The sequence below is a fragment of the Chaetodon auriga genome, chromosome 9 (genome assembly GCF_051107435.1).
Source record: "Chaetodon auriga isolate fChaAug3 chromosome 9, fChaAug3.hap1, whole genome shotgun sequence".
Classification (NCBI taxonomy): domain Eukaryota; kingdom Metazoa; phylum Chordata; class Actinopteri; order Chaetodontiformes; family Chaetodontidae; genus Chaetodon; species Chaetodon auriga.
The window spans coordinates 1,197,992-1,217,294 of NC_135082.1; the positions used below are offsets into that span (position 1 = coordinate 1,197,992).

Below are 19,303 nucleotides of genomic sequence, written 5' to 3' on the forward strand. Positions count from 1 at the left end.
ATGAAAGAAAAAAAAGCTTACGTCAACCAACAAAAAGCAAAAAGCCCAGCAAATCAATTACCTCAAGATGTTGATGAAGTTGTCAATGCATCATTAAAGTTTTGTTGTCTCTGGAGGTCCTGGGGTTGGGGCTCGCAGGCGAGCACCTGGTGGCCGGGCTGGGCACAGCCCGAAGGAGCGACGTGGGCCCGCCTTCCCGTAGGCCCACCATCCACAGGAAGAGCGGTACCGACTAGAGATAGTCGGGCTCACCGCCATGCACAGTTTGGGCTCTGGAACCCAACTCCTTGAGAGAGGCTGGACTCTCTTCTACTCTGGGGTTGCCTGCGGTGAGAGGCGGCGAGCTGGTGTGGGCTTGCTTATAGCCCCCCAGCTCAGCCGTCACGTGTTGGAGTTCTCCCTGCTGAGTGAGAGGGTCGCTTCCGTGCGCCTTCGGGTCGGGGATAGGTCTCTCACTGTTGTTTCAGCCTATGGGCCGAAGAGCAGTGTAGAGTACCCGGCCTTCTTGGAGTCCCTGGGAGGGGTCCTGGAAAGTGCTCCAACCGGGGACTCCATCGTTATGCTGGGGGACTTCAATGCTCACGTGGGTAGCAACAGTGATACCTGGAGGGGTGTGACTGGGAGGAACAGCCTCCCCGATCTGAACCCGAGCGGTGTTCTGTTATTGGATTTCTGTGCTAGTCACAGTCTGTCAATAACGAACACCATTTTCAAGTATAAGGATGTCCATCAGTGCACGTGGCACCAGGACACCCTAGGCTGGAGGTCAATGATTGACTTTGTAGTCGTATCATCTGACCTTCGCCGGTATGTCTTGGACACTCGGGTGAAGAGAGGGGCTGAGCTGTCAACTGATCACCACCTGGTGGTGAGTTGGATCCGCTGGCATGGGAGGAAGTGGGACAGACTTGGCAGACCCAAACGTACTGTGAGGGTCTGTTGGGAACGTCTGGTGGAACCCACTGTCAGGGAGGTCTTCAACTCCCACCTCCGGGAGAGCTTTGACCAGATTCCAAGGGAATATCAACACTGTTTACAGTGGAGGTGGGGAGCTGTTTACCTCGCCTGGGGATATTGTCGGGCGGTGGAAGGAATACTTCAAGGATCTCCTCAATCCCACTGTCATGTCTTCTGAAGAGGAAGCAGAGACTGGGGACTTGGAGGTCCATTCATCCATCACCCGGGCTGAAGTCACTGAGGTAGTTTGCAAGCTCCTCGGTGGCAAAGCTCCGGGGGTGGACGAGATCCGCCCTGAGTACCTCAAGTCACTGGATGTTGCAGGTCTTTCCTGGTTGACACGCCTCTGCAACATCGCGTGGCAGTCGGGGACGGTGCCTCTGGACTGGCAGACTGGGGTGGTGGTCCCTCTTTTTAAAAAGGGGGACCGGAGGGTGTGTTCCAACTATCGGGGGATCACACTCCTCAGCCTCCCTGGGAAAGTCTATTCTAGGGGACTGGAGAGGAGAATCCGGCCGGTAGTCGAACCTCGGATTCAGGAGGAACAATGTGGTTTTCGTCCTGGCCGTGGAACACTGGACCAGCTCTATACCCTCCACAGGGTGCTTGAGGGTTCATGGGAGTTTGCCCAACCAGTCCACATGTGCTTTGTGGACTTGGAGAAGGCATTCGACCGTGTCCCTTGTGTCATTCTGTGGGAGGTGCTCCGGGAGTATGGGGTTGGAGGCCCTCTGCTGAGGGCTGTACAGTCCCTGTACAACCGGAGCAGGAGCTTGGTCCGCATTGTGGGGAGTAAGTCGGACCTGTTCCTGGTGCATGTTGGACTCCGCCAGGGCTGCCCTTTGTCACTGGTTGTGTTCGTTATTTTTATGGACAGAATTTCTAGGCGCAGCCAGGGGCCGGAGGGGGTTCGGTTCGGGCCAGGACCTTCAGCATGCACTGGGGCGGTTCGCAGCCGAGTGTGAAGCAGCTGGGATGAGAGTCAGCACCTCCAAGTCCGAGGCCATGGCTCTCGACCGGAAAAAGGTGGTTTGCTCCCTCCGGGTTGGAGGAGAGATCCTGCCTCAAGTGGAGGAGTTTAAGTATCTTGGGATCTTGTTCACGAGTGAGGGAAGAATGGGGCGTGAGATTGACAGGCGGATCGGTGCAGCGGCAGCAGTAATGCGGTCACTGTATCGGTCCATCGTGGTGAAGAAAGAGCTGAGCTGAAAGGCGAAGCTCTCGATTTACCGGTCAATCTACGTTCCTACCCTCACCTATGGTCATGAACTTTGGGTCATGACTGAAAGAACAAGGTCCCGGATACAAGCGGCTGAAATGAGTTTCCTCCACAGGGTGGTGGGGCGCTCCCTTAGAGATAGGGTGAGGAGCTCTGTCACCCGGGAGGAGCTCAGAGTAGAGTCGCTGCTCCTCCACATTGAGAGGAGCCAGCTGAGGTGGCTCGGGCATCTCTACCGGATGCCCCCTGGACGCCTCCCTAGGGAGGTGTTCCAGGCATGCCCCACTGGAAGGAGGCCCCAGGGAAGACCCAGGACATGCTGGAGTGACTATGTCACTCGGCTGGCCTGGGAACGCCTCGGGGTCCCCCTGGATGAGCTGGGGGAAGTGTCCAGGGAGAGGGAAGTTTGGGCGTCCCTGCTCAGACTGCTGCCCCGGCGACCCGGCCCCAGATAAAGCGGGTGAAAATGGATGGATGGATGGATGGATGGATGTCTGTGGAGGGTCAAGTTCTTCACCACTGGCTGTGGGCTTGACTGGCTTGCTAATATTAGCTGCAGCTTCTGTGTTGAAATTGACTTTCAGCCTATCAAACACAGTGCAGCTCAGCTTTTAGATGTATTTTGTGTTTGTCCAGGTATTTCCACAGGTTAAACATGTTGCCCTGGCCAGCTTTACATTTCACATGACAAATATTGAGGTGACTGTTGTCTGCATCAAATTTTGAAAAGTGTTACCACATTTTGCTCACCATTAACCTGAATCACTGTGACTTGAATAAGCTTGTTCTCTCTCTTTTCTGTCTATACTCTCTTTCTCTGTTACTCTCTCTCACCCAGAGAGAGAGGTACTAATTTGGTTGGTACCCAGTTCGGTACCCAAACCTGTAAATAACACCTTACTGTCTCATTAAAAACCTCTCCAAAATGAAAGTAATATCATAGTTCAATTCACTGTTTAAGTTGCCTTTAAGTGTTGTCAAATTTGTTTTGAATGCCAAATTTCTCCTTTGATTCACCAGGGTGCTGTGCTCATGGAAGTCAGTACCATTCTTACAATTACACACTGATAGTGTAACCCCCTAAGTTATTTTATAAACCCTAGGGTACTTAGAATGTTTTCTATGTGATTGGTTATAAAATATGCAAGACAGTATTAAATGTTAGTATTTCCTTGGGGAGTAGCATAATTTACTGACGAACGCAGCATAATAAATTTGTTTGAAAGGTACAGCTGTTTACATGTGGTGAGACGTTAAAACCGTGCCCGCTTATTTTGATTTTGCAACCTGTAATGCTGTTTGTTGCATTGTACCTCTTGTTAGCCAGCCATGAGGCAACATTAAATTCCTTAATTACTGATTGACCTGGGGAGGTGGGAAAACAACAACATAGTGTAATGCAACTAGATGACCTACAACCTTTACTTGTTCAGCACACGACGACTCAGCAGCATCCATCCATCCATCTACCCCTTCACCCTATTTCTAGTTTAGACCTATGGGGCTTAGGCCAGAGTAGCTACCCGTATAAAGGTTTCATTGCAGTTGAGATGCAGTTGATTGATGCTGCTGCAAACTAGACACTTTGAAGAGGTGGTGGACAGGAGGACACTGGACAGACTGTTATCCATTATGGATAACCCTGAACATCCTCTTCACCACCTCGTGGACAGACAGCGGAGCTCCTTCTCCAGTAGACTGCCCCAGCTGTCACAAGGGCCACTTCAGGAAGTCATTCCTGCCACGAGCCATCACACTGTACAATAGCAATTTAAACAGTTAATCCACCAACCTCACAAACCCCAATATTTGACATATTGTCTGCACTACGGTCTACTGTTGACATTTATCATCTGAAACTGCACAATTTTTTTGGCTGTAAATGCTTGTTTATATTCTTTGTTAGATTGTATTTTTATTATAGTATTCTAATATTATATAATATGTATAATACATATTATAGAACCATATATTTTGTTATACTTAGTTGTATTTTTAACAAACTGCTATTATCCCTGTTTATATATTTTTTGTCACTTCTGGTCACTTAAAAAAAAATAAAAATAAATATAAATATAAATATAAATACATATATATATATATATATATATGTGTGTGTGTGTGTGTGTGTGTGTGTGTGTGTGTTTGTCTATATGTTTAATTGCTACTGCAACAAAATAATTTCCCAAAGATGATGACCAGTTACACGAGTAATGGCCCTGGTCTGCCCAGAAGCTAATGGCCCAGTTATTGTCATCACAAATGCCTAAACCTTCAGCCCTGATGGCCTTTACAAACCCTACATATATCTCCCAGCTAGGAGGATGAAATCTGGTGGTGCTGCACAGCAGTATAACAAAATATGATGGCGTATGTAAAAAGGAATTCTGTGATAATTTTTGCTCTCTTAGAGTAAGATGTTCAGATTGATATCAGACTCATGTCTGTGTGCAGAGCTGTGGTTAGCCTACTTTAACAAAATGACTGGAAACAAGGGGAAATAATTATTCTAGCTTTGCCTGAAGTTCAAACATACACCTACCAACAAGTGAGAACAATCATTTGTGGTCTTTATGGTTTTAGGGGTGTGTTGCACTCTGGAACTACTTCTTGGCAACAGAGTGCCTGTCAACCCAGTACCTCAGGGCAATGCCTCCAACAATAGAGCACATGTCCAGAAATGGTCAGTGAGCACAGGTATTGATTCTGATTCACCAGTCATGATGGTACCAAACTTGGCAACCTCACCTTGCCAGTAAGACTTAGGGAGACACCTGTCAACAGTTTTGACTATAATTGATTGTTTACATAGCCTACTTTAAACTCTTTGTTGGGAACATTTGTGAGATCACATTGTCTGACATGACTATGTCCACCACATTTGGAGGGGTAAAATGATGATCCAAGGAAGGATGGTAGGTTCTGGGTTTCCAACATGAAATATTTCAAAAGAGCAATAATGCTTATCAGTGTGACTGTGCAGTTAGATGCATGTTGGAGGTGGGAGAACAAAAATGGGTGGGCATAAGAAGTCTATTCTTTACAACCCCAGAACATGTGGACCAACTTTTGACAACATGAGACATTTAGCCAGGGGTGGTAGTCAGTAAATTTCTTTGAATTCATTCTTTTCACACAGGCAGAAGAGTGTCACATTCTTTCAAATTATTGCAGTTCAGTTACATTTTTTTTATTTAAACAACGAAACAAAACTGTGCACTCCCTTTCTTTGTCTTGAAATCTAAATTTAACTTTGAATTGAAAATCAATTCTGAATCACATGATACTCTGAGAGTCAGAATCAAATTGAATCAAATCATGAGATTCCTTAGGACTCTCACCCTTGAAACATATTAACTTCTTAACATTAATTGCTGTATTGATGTTAAGAAGTTAAGAGTTCAGAGTTGTCCCTCTGAAATTGTATATTAAACCTGTATCCAACATCCCTTTGTTCATATGTTCTAAATGTGTATTGCATGGATGGCTTGATTGATGAATCTTCAACTGCACACTCTGGGTAATTGTGGAATGCTATAATGAACATGTGTCACATACTGTATATATAAGATAAATACCAACATTTTCATAAACACAAATAAAACACAAATACCAACATTTTCTGACCAATCAGCATGAATGTGATTGGCACTGTGTAGGGAACTGATTTACCAATTAGTCTTACCTACTAATAGTGGTCAATGTTTGCAGTACTTCAGCGGAAAAAAAGTTTCTCATTTCCATTCATCCCTGCCAATTTTAACACTATATTTGTTAAGCACTGCAAGGTTGGAGGTGGAGTCAAGGAGGAGAAATCACCCAACACAATACAGCAGGAAACATGAAGACAAAATATCACACAATGATGCTTTCTTGTTGCTGAGAAACATATATATAGGTGAAATATATATATATATATATATATATATACACACACACACACACACACACACACACACATATATATATATATATATATAGAGAGAGAGAGAGAGAGAGAGAGCAGACAATTTGAAATGTATGTTTGAGATATGATTAAGGTAGCAGCACACAGTTAACATAATTAGGACAGGCAAAGTAATAAATATAAACATAAAATAAGATCAGGAACTAAAAACAGGAGCAGACAGTTTGAAATGTATGTTTTAGATATGATTTAAACTCAGTAGATGAAATGAAAGCTGTGAGTTTGAGTGATTTCTGAACATCATTCCAGCCAACTGGTGCACTATAGGTAAAACTAGTCTTACCAAACTCTGTATTTATTGATGGAACATCTAGGAGAATATACCTACTTGAACGCAGGTTATACTCCTGACTATTGAAAGTTAAAAGACAAGGAAGCTGGCCAACTACAGCCTTGTACACAAGCATTAGGCAATGCATTTGTCTTCTTATATGAAGTGAGGGCCAACCAACCATTTCATACAGTGTGCAGTGATGAGTGGAGTGATTAGCGTGGGTTATAAATCTTACAGCAGAGTGATAAACAGAGTCTAGGGACTGCAAAAGAGCCTTGATGGTATGTCTGGAAAAGACATCTCCATAGTGTAAAACAGATAAAAAAAAAGTGGCCTCCACCAGCTTTTTCTTAGCTGATTTTGTATGTGATAACCACTTAGATAGCTTAGCTTTACTCTAAACTGCACCCAGTAGATGGCTTTCCTAAATATGCCTGAATGATATACTTGTAATATGTCCAGTGTGTACCATAATAACTGTCTCATCAATACGTAACTGTACAGTACAGTGAACATAGTGTGGTACTAAGTGTAATATGTATGTTAACTTCCTTATGCTAACGAGGGATACACACACACACACACACACACACACACACACACACACACACACATATATATATCTCCACATATATACACTCACATATATGTATATATAATTGTTTACTACCAACGCAGTTGCTCTGTTATATTTATGTATCTGTTATATTTATGTTAGTGGTCGTTTCATAGTTATGTTCTGTTGGATGTGTGTGTGTGTGTCTGTCCTACATCCAGCCTCAGTGTTCTAACTGGGTCACACCAGAACCCAGCTGCAATACTGCAACACCGGCTAAGAGAGCATGTGCAGACACACACACACTCACACACAGTTCAGCAGAGATGAACATAGCAGTGCAGACACACGCTACAGAGATCTTAAAAGGAAAAAGACTGCGGAGACTGCGTGTATGTATACATGTGTGAATATACGAGTGATAGCAACAAAGAGCAACTGGGGATGCGTTGTCATGGCAACACTGTCGGCAGCCCGCCCACAAGTTTGCATGTCGGTGGGCTTTACAAAGTGAGGGAGCGAAAAAAAAAAAAAAAAACACGGCCCAGAGTGAGGCAGTGTGTGATTGGTCACACCCCCTTGTCTTTGTGTGGCGCAAGGAATTGTGGGTAGCCCTGACTGAACGCTCATTTGTGTGTGAGTGGGAAAGGATTGAGGGGGGGCCTTGAATGTATGTGAGAGTAAAAGAGAGGGGAGCACAGGAGGACGACGCCTGTGTGTTTGTGTGTGGGAGGGGAGGGGAAGGGAGGGGAGGGGAGGGGGAGGAGCAGCAGAAGCAGAGTATGTGTGAGAGAGAGGACGATGAGCTAGTTTGTGTGTGTGCGTGTGTGTGAAAGAGAGAGCCGCACTACCATCAGAAGCTGCACAAGGCTTTTTTGTAACGGATTCTCTTTTTTTTTTTTTTTTTATTAAGGGAGTGGACTATTGCTAGCCAAGGTATGAGTCTGGCTGTCACACTGTCTGTCTGTTTTCTGTCTGTGTCACTCTTTCGCTGGGTAGCTTGTTAGCAGCAGCTGCTAGTTAGCATTAGCGGTATAACGTCACAGCTCTACACATAGAGAAACGGAGAAAGAGATGAGTGATAGGATAGATACAGACATACTGTAGGAGAGAGAGATAATTGAGGCTTATAGAAAGTACGAGAAATGGAGGGAAATAGAAATAGAGGGTGAGAGAGGGAGGGAGGAGGGGGCGCATGACAAAAGGAGGGGGTGTGGTTTAGTGCTTTGGACAAAGGAGGCTGACTGATTGTTTACTACCACTGCAGCGAGAGAGACGTGGACGATCAATGTTCCACCATTCCTCCCTCTATTACTCTCACTTTCTTACTATCTTTGTATTGTGTGGTATGCTTCACACAATCGTGTGCTCCCACCTTTCGCCTCTTCTTCTGCATCACAGTTTTTCTCTCTTAATCTCGAGAACCCTGCATATCATTTCTCTTCCTCTTGTCCCGAATCTCTCTCTCTCTCTCTCTCTCTCTCTCTCTCTCTCTCTCTCTCTCTCTCTGTTTTTGGACAGTGTCGTAGTAATGAAGTTAGCAAGGCTACAAGCTAAGAGCTGAGCTGCTGGACTGGATCACAAATACTCTTGCAGCAGCAGAATTTGTTGAAACACAAATATAGCTATACTCCTAACAGAAGGTGGTAGTAGCAATAGTAGTAGTAAATAAAAACAGCAGTAGCAGAAGTACTAAGTAGTAGAGGTGGTGGTGGTTGTTCACTAATACGTTTTTCTTTTAGCTTGGATATTATTTTGCTAAAGTAAAGGGGCACCCCACAGAATTTACTTGATGGGATCAACTCAACTGACTCTACAGCCCAGCCTGTGAAAACAGTGGAACATCCTGATTCTTCTCTAGAGAGGAAATTTGTCCAGAACAGTCTCCCATTTGAGGTGCTCTATTAACTGAAGAGCACAGCAAACCATAAGTTGTCCCGCATGTTTGAGGTGTAATATTTGATATTCAAAGACATGCAAAATAAAGTAGTGGTACGCACCTTCTTAATTCTTTTAATTCTTTTAGATTTTCAGGTTTGGGTATGACAGCATTCTGACTATTGGCTCTGAAGGAGCTGTCATATCTGAGAAAAATAACCCTAATGAAATATGATTGGTGTATGTTAGCTTGGCCCTGGAGACTGCAGGTTTATCAAACATCCATAAATTCTGTGCAGATTCTGGGTAGAAATTACCTGCAAAAAGACAAAAAAGTACCGTACACTACTGTCTCATTATACAGGTCCCCTCCAGTCAGGGTAAACTGGTGTTGATCTGCAGATAAAATCCTGGTGTATGATATGTAAAGATTCTAAACTGAAGTCTTCAGATTAAGCTATTCCAGTTGTTCTCAGAAAGATTTTTAAAAATGTGTTTGATATTTTCAACTGGCATCAGTGACTGATCATGTCACTTGTGTGTATCTTGTGGGAGACATACCAGAAAATAAACAGCATTACCTGAAGTTAGCTTTGTTTGATAAAGTTCAGTCACTTGCAGTTCTCTCTGTCTTGACAGTCCTACACACTTATCCATCCAGAATCTTACTTTTTTTGGCCTTTTCAGCACAGATTGCCTCTCAGTGGTCAGCCACAAGCCATTTATTGCCAAAAGACCAGTGAGACATCCAGAAACCTCGAGAGAAAAGACAATTGGTACATGTACAGATGCAGATGCATATTAAAGAGAAAACACACACCTTGATGAGCGGTGCATCAAACTTTTTCTGTTGCATAACTCAATATCTGCTTGTTAATAGTTTTAGTTGTAAATTGTAAACATGGCTACACATAGCAATAACTGAACATTCAACACTTTGAAAATGAACCAAGAAAATATGATGAACTCATCTTGGGATTTCCTAACATTGCAACTGTCCAGGCAAAGCATGTTCCAGCTTTGGGTGCACATGTGGACCATAGCACCTCTGTGCAACCTGCTATTTCCTATGTGGCCCATAACTTCAGTGTCACACTGCTGTCGTCTGGTTCCTAACCTCCTGGAGAGACCCTCTTCCACCATGTGGCCCTTTGGTTCTGTCAGATGACCAGTACCCTTGCCCAGACCCACTGCTCTCCACAAGCAGACATGGATCTCAGTCAACAGCAAACACAGGTGGGGTAAAAACTCTTTCTGCTTGCAACCACACCCAGCTAACTGTTCCATTGCTTTGGAGGAATTTGGCAAATCAGCCTCTCAAGTTCAGCTTGATGGTTTGCAGTGCTGGAGGAGCCCAGGAGGCCGGCTTCAGGGCACCAGTAAAGATGGTGCTGTGCCCACTGATTGCTTGCCCCCACTGCCTACGATCATGGTCTTGGAGTGTTGGGCGGTCCCGCAAAGCTCTTGGAATGTTTCTCCACTCCATGCATGTGGCACTTGCTACCACACCCTGGGCCTGGCAGCTCAGGTGCCTTCCCTGGCCCTCGTCCCTCCTGGTGGGTCACCACCACCGCTCTACCTCTCAGGATGGTTAAGCATGATACACCTGGAATCATCTCTCTCCCAAGCAGAAACACCATCAGTGGAATCCCCTGCCCTGACGATGCTGGTCTTTGGTGATTCCATCATCAGTGATATCAGGGCAAGATAAGCAAATACTTTTTGCTTTTGCTGTGAACAATATGGCTAAAAACATCCCCAGCCTCTTGGAAAACCATCCTACAGCAACAAAGCTTGTGATACATGTTGGTATAAACAACATCAGTTATCTGCAGTCTGAACTGCTAAATCACAGTTTTAGCCTTCTTTCTAACTTGCTGAAAGGCCACCGTGGGAAAACTTTACTTCCAGTCCAATTCCTACATTAGCTGGTGGAATTTGCCGTTCTCTAGACTTCTCAGCTTGCACACATGGCTCCACTCACACTACTTCATGCATAGATTATTTTACAGGGACAATTTAAATTTCTGTTTGGAAGGTTCCTTGTATTTCACGTGGTCACTTTACCTCTGCCCACAGCTTCATCAAGCTTGGCCACCCCCTACAGGTATGGATTGTGTCTCTCAGCAGCCTTAACTGAGAGACACAGTGTTGCCTCAGAGTGTTTTTAATTGTTATCGACCAATAGTTTTTGTTATCTTAATTAATTTTAGCATTAGAAGCCCTGTGATGTACACTGCAGTGTGAATGTAATTTCTACCAGATCAAATGCCTGCATTGCCTGAGAAACAGACCTAACACCACTATGAATAATAATTCTGTATACTTCAAACACACAACCTCCTTAATCTGCTGATACAAACCCATATGCCATCAAAATTAAATATGGCTGTTTTTAATGTAAGGGCATTATCCGACAAATCATTTTGACCTTATTGCTGAAAACAAGCTAGACTATCTACTTGTCACTGAAACCTGGTTGGGGGTGGATGTACTAGCAACACTCAAAGAAGTCTGTCCTGCAAATTATGTGTTCTCAAAATCCTGTAGAGAAGGTAGGAAGGGTGAGGGAACAGCTGCCATACTCACTGAAACTCTAAAGGGTACAGGTGTTGACCTTGGTGTTTGTGTTTCTGAGTGTTTAATTGGTGATTTTGATATACATGTTGATCATAAGACATGAGTTTATTGAATTTATTGGACTGTATGGATGTTAAGCATGTTAATGAGCCAACTCACAACCTATGTGACCCTTTGGACCTGGTAGTTTAATTAGGACTGGACAGAAATGTTTATTGTTGACATGGCTCTCTCAGATCACCACTGTGTGTTTTTCAGTGTCTTTTATTGGACACAGATAGCTTCTATAGAGCAAGTGGTAAAACTGCCATTGCCGGGAAACCAGATTACATGAACTTCCTCCTCAATCAACAGTTTCTGGAATGCATTGAACAATACATTTGCGCCGTTTAAAATAAGAAAAACTATTAAAAAGAGCATGCCATGTAAGAATTATGAGACCACAAAGTTAAGGATGGGCTGTGGCATCGCAGAGCACAGATGGTACAAAACTTAGTTACATGTGCGCAAAGAGATTTTATCAGAGAAACACATAATAACATCAACCATTTCATTTATCCTGTTACACCGTCATACCACCATCGATTGTAAATGGGATGAATTTGCGTAATGCTTGAAAGACAACCAACATCAGGTTGAACAACAGCTGAAGAAACATCCATCATTCAGTGTGAAGCCCTGATGGACAGTTTTAACCTGGTTGACACCAGAGGTGGGCAACATGACCATTTTATTTATTTTTGGAATGGTGACAGTATTATATCACAGCATCACAGGAATAAAATGGATACTCCACTTAAAACACAATTGTGCCTCTTTTCATTCTAATAACAATCTACGGCACCACATCTTGTGTTGCACTGTAAAGATAATGTTAAGTCTGGATATTTGAGATGACACAAAAACTCCCCGAGCTGCCACCTTAGATGGTGGAGTTTGAGGCTGGAAATTGGTCCCTGGTGAAGGGCTAGACGAAGAGTGGCCCAAAAGACCCTTATGAAGACAACCAGCAAGGACCAGTGTACTCTGCCCAGAGGGACCCCGCCCCCCTCTGAGCCAGGCCTAGGGATGGAGCCTGCCAGTGAGCGCCTTGTGAGCGGGTCTTCACCCATGGGGCCAGGTTGGGACCAGACGAAATGGGGACATGGGTCCACCTTGCAGTAGATCCACCACCTACTACAGGAGGAGCCATAGGGGTCCATAGGGGCCACAGGGGTCTGGTGCAGTGTGAATCGGACAGTGGCCCAAGCCTTGGCAGTCACATGACATGTAAATGGCACAGCTTTAACAAGTTCTAAGTTTGAAGTTGGTATCGATCCATCCTTGAGCTTCATTGAGCTTCATTTTTTCATGCGTTGGAGCCACACCAAAAGGCTGTTATTTTTTTTTAATGTAAATAGTTAAAAGAAGTGATGTGTATCTTGGATCTGCAGACAGTCGAAGGAAGAAGGATAATCTTTTGGCATTCACCACATGCCTTAATTGTGAAATTGGTGTGTGTTTCTCGTAATATTACCTTCACATCTCTGTGTTACTGGAGTCTGTGTTTTAGCAAAGGAAATAGTAGTTAGTGAGTGCAACTCAAGTTTTTTGAATATGTGGTTTGTCCTCCACCTGCATGTTATCACAGCCGCAATGAAGCACATTATTTTTAATATGCTGAAACGTTCACTCTGGTAATAGTGGTATTGCAAAATTTATCTCTGTGGTGGCATCTGCAGTTTTCTACACAGTGGTCTGCTTGGGCTGTGGAAGCTCTGAGAGAGACAGAAAAAGATTGGTCAGGAGAGCTGGCTCTGTCTTGGACTGGCTCGACTGGATTGTCATTGGTGTTTCTATTGTGAATTTGGGTGCTGCCCCTCGATTCTCTTGACTCTGACTGGTCGATTAAGGTGTTGATCATCAAAATGGAGTTGCTGAGCTATTGACCGGTGTAACTACGCAGTTAGTTTCACTGCTCCGTCTCATTTACACATGAATGAGGAGAGCGCTCACAGAGGACTCTACTGAGCAGCCCGAGGTGTTATTTTACTGTTTTATTTACATTTCGTCCTTTTATGAGAGCTAAGAACAATAGCAAGTAGAAAAAAGGCTGAAAAAGTGTTTTCAACAGAGGAGTTTCTCTGTATGCTTGGACGAGATAATGGTACTCTGCTCAGATGCGCCCAAATGAGCGCAGGTTCATTTTTTTAGCATGTACTTTTGCACAGTCACCTTGTCACCAAAATTCAACCAGATTCATTGAATGGAGTGGATTTCATTTTTGTTATGACAATGCTACAATTATGTTAGGCCCCTATAGACCTATATGCGCAGCATTTTTTTTCTTATTGACGGTAATGAAACTGATACCGTTGCTATTTTTAGATACCACAGGATACCTTATTACCGGATTACCACCCAACCCTATTATCGCCATTGATGTTTTGGGATTAGTCACACTCAACAATGCTTATTCTTTCAGAGTTTAATAGGTTTCCTTATTCCAAAACTGTTAATCAGCTCTACTAGGTTGTCTGTCTTTTGCAGTTTCTTTTAACTTCTGACTTCAGGGCTACAAGTGGATATCTGTTATTGTATATGGGTGCCTTTGCCTTGTAGATTTGAACTAGTCTTCTGGTGTATTCTCTGCTTAAAGCACCAGATGATTCATGACAGACATCTTCCATGTCACTGACATTGACATTGCAGAATTGATTGAAATTACATTATATTGGCCACACCACATCTCGAGGTTGTGTAGCTCACATTGTGATTTCAGTAAATGCAGTATGTATAGTTATGTCAGTCACCAAAAACCCACCCAACAATTGCAAGGTCATCTAACCCTGCCTTGTCCTCCTATCTGAAGCTGTCAAAAAAACATTAAAAACACACCAATCAGCCACAGTTACCGAGTGACACATTTCTTAATAACCATGAAAACATGACTCAATCTCACATCCACTGTCCTACTGCCAAAAATGCTCAAACACACTCATTTTTGAGTATTGTTTGGTAAGACTTACAGTCGCCTGCTGTTTTAATTTACTGAGCCCTTTAAAAAATGGAAGTACATATCAGTGTTTTTCAAGATTTACGTCTTCAGTAGGAGCCAATGATCTTAGACAAGGTAGGGAAATCAGTATGTATTGAGAGATGGATTGAAACATTGTTGATTTTGGTAGTTTAATGAAAAATTTAGAATAACACCAATAATATCTTTCTTAGGCTTTACATGTTTCTGTGAGATGAGCCTTTGTGAGCCTTTTCACAGATTAAAAATGAACAAGTCAAAGTCACTTGACTCAGGATACATTACCTAGTGTGTGTGCGTGTTTTAATTTCTTATGTTTCTGAAAGGCAGATCTGAGACATGAGAATACATGGTACTCATTCTACCGCACAGGTTCTGGCTTGAGATTTTACAGATTTCAATCCAGTATCACTCAAAGCGACTTATTTCTGTCTTTTCACAGGTGATGTGTCACCCATCAGTATGTCCCCCATCAGCCAGTCACAGTTCATCCCTTTGGGAGAGGTATTGCTATTGGCAATCTCTGCCATGAACTCTGCTCATAAGCCTGTCACTCAGGAGGCCCTAACTGAACACCTGCAGACATGTTTTCCAGGTAATACCAGCTCACACAATATTATTCAACAGCCAACACCACCCACTACTTCTTTCTACTGCTGCACAGTTATAGGTGAAAGTAAAAATGGGGATTCCTTTGATAAATACTGTAACATTAAATGAATTAATTTACTTTCATATTATAATATATTTTGATGAAGTGCTGCACATTCTTTCTTATTGTATCTTTTCTGCTGCATTGCATTTTTAATTGGTGAGTTGTACTTGACTAGATTTCAGATAGAAATATTGTACATTGTACTTCACTGCATTTATTTGATTGCTGAAGTTGCTTGTTACATTGCAAATGTAAACATAGTGGACTAAACATGAGATGAGACATGAGATGTATTTATTTTCCAATGGCCAACTGGACCACCCAAAACATTCAAATACTGCTGGCGTAACATATACATCAATAATCTAATACTTTCAAAGGAAACAGTCTTCATAATGAGTAATTATGATGTTTCATTTAACTGCTAATATTTCTTACTTTGTAGAATTTTGTTAAAAAATTTGTTGTCAACCTGGGAAGTGAATAGACAGCCATATCTGGAGACATCATGTGTCCACATGCTTCTTTCTACCTGGCAGTGACAAGCTCTACCTGGAGGGTGTTATGTGTGCAGGAGTTAACTAATGAAACTAGTGAAACATGAATGACGGGAGAGCTGGGATAAGAATGATGTAGGATATTGTAGTACTAGTACAAGGAGAGTTTCCAACTATTAACCCTGCCAGTTGTGCTCACTGAAATGTGCAATGTGCTCAGCAGTGAAGTAGCACTGCTGAGCCACTGTCAGACCTTTTCGACCACAGGAACTTAAACACCCATAACCGAAGGTGTGCAACAACTGGCTTCAACATGGCAAACACAGAAATTAATAACACAGGATATTTTGTTAAATCCGTAGCACTGTCCATGATGCTGAAGTAGCAGGCAGATTTGCAATTACTCCTTTCTATGGCTGCAGTACTCCGAAAATAGTCCTTTGATAATTCTGTAACTATTCACTGGCTTCTGTGTGACTGAAAATATACAGTCTGACCATGCCACCTCTCAAACAATATATTGAAGGGTAGACCTGACTACAAATACAGTTTTTACTGTAGATGTTCGGTGTAACCTGAGAGTGGAGCAGGTAGGATCTGAGGAATTAACCTGCATTGATCGTTCTGTGATCTGTTGGAATTAGTCTTAATTATAATGTTAAGAATTAGGCTGATGATACGCGTGTGTATTGGTTAATGGTGTAGGGGGAGGGGGGTGCTCCTATTGGGCTATCTCTCCCGTTAAAAATAAATGAAACACTAACTGGGTGTAATAGTACACAAAATTCACATTCGATGTGTACCTCCATTTTGGGATCGCCATACGGTATGGTCTGAATCTGTCACGCGAATGTGTTTATTTGACTAATTGGTAAATTAACTGTATTTATATAGTGCTTTTCTAGTCTTAAGGACCATTCAAAGTGCTTTACAACACAACACAAGACGGTGTTCATCAATTCACATGCACATTCATACACTGGCGGCTAGGTGCCACCTGCTCTTTATCTAAAGAAACCATTCACCTGCACACTCAAACACAGAGGACATGGCATGGCAATTTTGGGTTCAGTATCTTGTCCATGGATACTTTGGCATGTAGACTGCAGGGGCCAGGGATTGAACCACTTACCTTCTGATAAGTGGACGACCTCTCTACCTCATGAGCCACAGCTAATTATGTAGCATGTCTTTGTGTGTTTACACAGATATACCTGATTTCAGTTGAGCAGTGTTGGCATATGTTCATTAACTATTTTTTCCGTGACTCAGATGATATGGCACCAGCGTCATTGAGAGGATGTATAATATTATAGACTTTTTTTTTGTTGGTACAGGAAACCACCATCTGCTGTGTGCCGCATTGGTATGCGTCTGTTGCTGCTATATGTACATGTACTTGGTAGATGTGCCCTGTGGTACACTGACTGTTTTCTGACAAAATATATTATGTCAGTATGTGTGTCTGTCAGTGTTGAGCAGTTTTTGCGCTAAAACTATTGGTGTTTTTACTTTAACTACATTTCACACTTGGTGTGAGTTGGTAGTATGAGTGAGTGTTATGACTTAAATTTTCCTCACAGTATGTCTTACGGTGTTTCTTACGATAATGTATTATATCACGGTAAATAAAATAATTGTATAATTGATTATTTCTAAAAATAAAAGGTATACTACAGTAACAAGCCTGAGCCTGTCAATGGCAGAAACAAACGCTTTCAGTGGATGTCTGTTACTGTACGCAAATGCACAGAGGGATTACATTGTAGCACATTTCATAGCGGCTAGCTGCAGCACTCTCGCTAAATACTGGAAAAATCTCAAAAATTGTAGTCTTTGACACCAAATTGTGGGAAATAAGGTCTATAATCAGAATTCCTCCTGATTGTCTGACATTGAAAACTTCCAGGATGTGCAGACCAGCACCAATTGGAAACTCTGCCCATAACGTTCATCATTGATTGAAAATGAAATGTAGGTCAAGTTGATACAAGTGAATAAATCAACAACACAAAAATGGACATTATGTGTTTATTTTTTTGATGTGTGGGTATGTAGATCTTTTAAAAGACGCGTTAATGGTGAAAGAATGTACAAGTAGTGTGTCTTTCGTATTGTTTTTTATTGACACAATGCGCAAAAATAGATTTTCGAATCCATGTGGGTTTTTAAGAAGGAATTATCGAATTTGTGTGTGTGTGCGTGTGTGTGTGTGTGTGAGAGAGAGAGAGAGAGAGAGAGAGAGAGAGAGAAAGAGAGAAAGAGAGAGAGTCAGCTCTGGGTTTCCCTCTTTAGAGAACTTGCGTCATGTCACCAAAGCAGTTGCACTTACATGATGTAATGACAGGCAACAGACACGCACATGTAGCATGTAGACACACACACACACACACACACACACACACACACACACAAGCATTAGTACAGCTGCTATGCAGTCACTGAGTTTATATTAATGTGTCAGTCTGTAGCTGAGTCATCTCCTCAGCCTGATTTTGAGGGATAATTTCTGTCATTTGGGACAATTATATCATCAAATCATTATCACTAATGTGATTGCTCTGACACTGTTGACATTGCATTAAGCCTGCCTGTTCCACCAAAAGTGATATTTTAGATTAGATTCAACTTTATTGTCATCGTCAGAGTGCAAAACAGAGAAAACGAAATGCAGTTTAGCATCTAACCATAAATGCAAATAGTCATAATATCCAAAAAAATATAAATACATTTAAGTAAGATATATTCACCTACAACCCTTGGCAAAAATTATGGAATCACCAGTCTTGGAGGATGTTCATTCAGTTGTTTAATTTTGTAGAAAAAAAGCAGATCACAGACATGACACAAAACTAAAGTCATTTCAAATGGCAACTTTCTGGCTTTAAGAAACACTAAAAGAAATCAAGAAAAAAATTGTGGTAGTCAGTAACAGTTACTTTTTAAGACCAAGCAGAGGGAAAAAAATATGGAATCACTCAATTCTGAGGAAAAAAGTATGGAATCACCCTGTAAATTTTCATTCCCAAAACTAACACCTGCATCAGATTAGATCTGCTTGTTAGTCTGCCGTTAAAAAGGAAGGATCACACCTTGGAGAGCTGTTGCATCAAGGGACTGACATGAATCATGGCTCCAACACGAGAGATGTCAATTGAAACAAAGGAGAGCATTATCAAACTTCTTAAAGAGGGTAAATCATCACGCAATGTTGCAAAAGATGTTGGTTGTTCACAGTCAGCTGTGTCTAAAATCTGGACCAAGTACAAACAACATGGGAAGGTTGTTAAGGGCAAGCATACTGGTAGACCAAGGAAGACATCAAAGCGTCAAGACAGAAAACTTAAAGCAATATGTCTGGTAAACAGAAAATGCACAGCAAAACAAATGAGGAACAAATGGGAGGAAACTGGAGTCAACGTCTGTGACCGAACTGTAAGAAACCGCCTAAAGGAAATGGGATTTACATACAGAAAAGCTAAATGAAAGCCATCATTAACACCTAAACAGAAAAAAACAAGGTTACAGTGGGCTAAGGAAAAGCAATCGTGGACTGTGGATGACTGGATGAAAGTCATATTCAGTGATGAATCGCGAATCTGCACTGGGCAAGGTGATAATGCTGGAACTTTTGTTTGGTGCCTTTCCAATGAGATTTATGAAGACGACTGCCTGAAGAAAACATGCAAATTTCCACAGTCATT

At 42.4% G+C, this 19,303-nt stretch overlaps 1 protein-coding gene across 5 annotated transcripts in view; it reads left to right on the forward strand.

Moving 5' to 3' along the window:
* LOC143325469 (storkhead-box protein 2-like) overlaps positions 1–19,303 on the forward strand; it is a 159,640-nt gene that overhangs the window by 96,370 nt on the left and 43,967 nt on the right. For 4 of the 5 annotated variants that reach the window (XR_013077539.1, XR_013077538.1, XR_013077540.1 and 1 more), the window contains exon 2: positions 14,890–15,042. Coding sequence is in view for 2 of the 5 variants with exons in the window: in XM_076738513.1 (XP_076594628.1) it covers positions 14,890–15,042 (153 nt within the window). In the remaining 3 variants the exon portion in view is untranslated. Of the gene's footprint in view, positions 1–7,731; positions 7,910–14,889; positions 15,043–19,303 lie in introns of those variants that run through there. The other variant, XM_076738514.1, reaches the window with a different exon arrangement.